This window comes from Berghia stephanieae, chromosome 5 (genome assembly GCF_034508935.2).
Source record: "Berghia stephanieae isolate SIO BIC M18660-M18661 chromosome 5, UCSD_Bste_1.3, whole genome shotgun sequence".
Classification (NCBI taxonomy): Eukaryota; Metazoa; Mollusca; class Gastropoda; order Nudibranchia; family Aeolidiidae; genus Berghia; species Berghia stephanieae.
Genome location: NC_088364.1, coordinates 81,973,843 through 81,976,066, shown reverse-complemented (window position 1 = coordinate 81,976,066; position 2,224 = coordinate 81,973,843). Strand labels below are relative to the sequence as shown.

The 2,224-nt window shown below is 40.2% G+C and overlaps 1 protein-coding gene across 2 annotated transcripts in view; it reads right to left on the bottom strand.

The window, feature by feature from the left end:
• Positions 1-429: 429 nt before the first annotated feature.
• Positions 430-2,224, bottom strand: part of LOC144974240 (integrin beta-like protein C) — a 5,674-nt gene continuing 3,879 nt past the window's right edge. For both annotated transcript variants that reach the window (XM_078917158.1, XM_078917157.1), the window contains exon 3: positions 430-2,177. In XM_078917158.1, coding sequence (XP_078773284.1) covers positions 615-2,177 — 1,563 coding nt within the window. In that variant the 3' untranslated portion in view covers positions 430-614. The remainder of the gene's footprint in view (positions 2,178-2,224) is intronic.

The following is a 2,224-nucleotide window of genomic DNA, read 5'->3' as shown; positions in this document are numbered from 1 at the left end:
TGTGCGTTTCGACAAAAAGCTCATAAATATTCGCCTGTCGTATATAACGAACCAACACACAAAACGACGTGTAACCTTTTAACGTTTATAGATTGTATGCGCTTGGCTAAGAAGCTGACAACATTGCCATCCGGAGGTATAACGGACCAACACACAAAACTGTGTGTAACCATGAACTTTTATAGTCGGGGCAATACAGTTAAGTGAGAATCGCTCACAAACGCGGATGGCAAAATACAATAACAAAGGCTTGAGTGACGTCATCTTCGAACTATCTATAGATAGAATGCGCTTGGCCAAGGAGTTCACAACATTGCCATCCGGAAGTATAACGGACCAACACTCTCTCTCTCTCTCTCTCTCTCTCTCTCTCTCTCTCTCTCTCTCTCTCTCTCTCTCTCTCTCTCTCTCTCTCTCTCTCTCTCTCTCTGGTTATTGGTTGTCGGTGCTTGTATGATAAACGTATGTGTACTCTCTGTATGACAATAAATATGATAAACGAATAAAAATGAAATGTAAAATATTTAAAAAATATACAAAATAACATTAATATTATAATCTTTCACAAGGAAGAGATGAATGTTTAAAAATATGCTTTTTATCCCTTGTTTCATTTAGCTCTCAATCTTGTTGAGTTCGAGAATATTTGATTTATTTTTTGTCTCCGGCTGCTGGTCTTGGCCCATTCTGTCCTTGATACATACTTTCTCAAACGGTCTCATAAAAAACAAAAAGGTGAAAACACTCGCAATAATTCCAATTATGGACCCGGAAAATGCCAGCAGAGTGCAAGGGAATTTTGTTGACAAACCCATCCATCTTCGGACTTCCGTATTTGGTCTGACTGTGCATGCGCAGTGTTCATACTCCAAAGTGCATGTTCCGGTGGTGTTTTTTGTAGTTGTAGTAGTAGTAGTAGTAGTAGTAGTAGTAGTTATATTAGAGCAAGTGTATGTATTGATGCCGTCTACACAGAAAGTACCAAATGGACACGTATTTGAAAGACAGTCATCGATGTTTACCTCACAATTATGACCAGAGAAACCGGGTCGGCAAATACATTTGTACTTCCCTAAATTTGATATGCACTTTCCTTTATTTTGACAAGGAAGTGATTGACATCCAGTTTGCATGACACGTATGATAAAGCATCGTTTATCTCCATTTATTTCCTTGTCGTTTTTAACAATTAAGCAAACGATATGATCACCAAGGTCTTCGTAAGTCGTCTTCCAGGTCAAAGTCGTTGTAAAAGTATCATTACGATCCACATCCGGAACGACTGGAGACAGAGAGGAGGATATTGGGCCGGACAATATGAGAACATTAACCTTAGCTGTTTTGTCTTTCCCGTTTTCAGCGTAGAGATCAACAACGGCCGTGGTGTTTTCTTCGATTCGTATTACCACTTTTTCCTTGGGTGTGGGTGGGACAAATTTAGGACCAAAGTTACATGGGCTATTATCCGGAGGTGTTGTTATTAGGAATTGTAAAGGTACGCTGCTTAGAGCGTCATTCGGTGTCTTCTTTGTGTCTCCATCCAAAGTGATTGGTACTGTTGAAAAATCTTCAATAGTGACAGCCACGGCATAGATGCCATTTTTTATGTAGCCGTTGGCGCTTGTTGTATTAAAAATCAAAGTACACGTCTCTTCTTCTAGGAAGGCACCAGGCAAAGCTTTACACACACTTTGACATTCATCTTCTTTAGCCCAACGACAACGAATGTTATCATCATCAGGGTCGATCACAGGTAAGTTTAACCGAATTTCACAGCCAAACTGCACGTAGTACATGGGCTTGCTCATTGATTGGGGACTGGAATTCGGTGTTCCTGTATCACTTCTTGTCCTCAGATCAACTGTTGTCGAGATATTCCACGGACCGTTACCTTCATTATTCGACATCAGGATCCAAGCTGTATTAGAGTACCCAATGGTAAAGGGTCCGTGATTTGGGAAAGTGTACGTAAAATTGTTTACACCTTGCTCCCAATCCTCTTCTGGACTTGCTCCAGTGCAATAATAATTCATGTCGTGTAGGTTTTCTATACCACAGTTCTTGGATTGACATTTCCAATATTCGTAATATAACTCCGTGACCAGTTGTCCGATGAGGAAGGGAAAGCACCCTGGACCAGACTCCCAGATCCAACCACTACTGTAGTAGAAGTGAACCTATTATAAAGATCAAAACCATTGTAAAATTACGTCAAATTAATTCA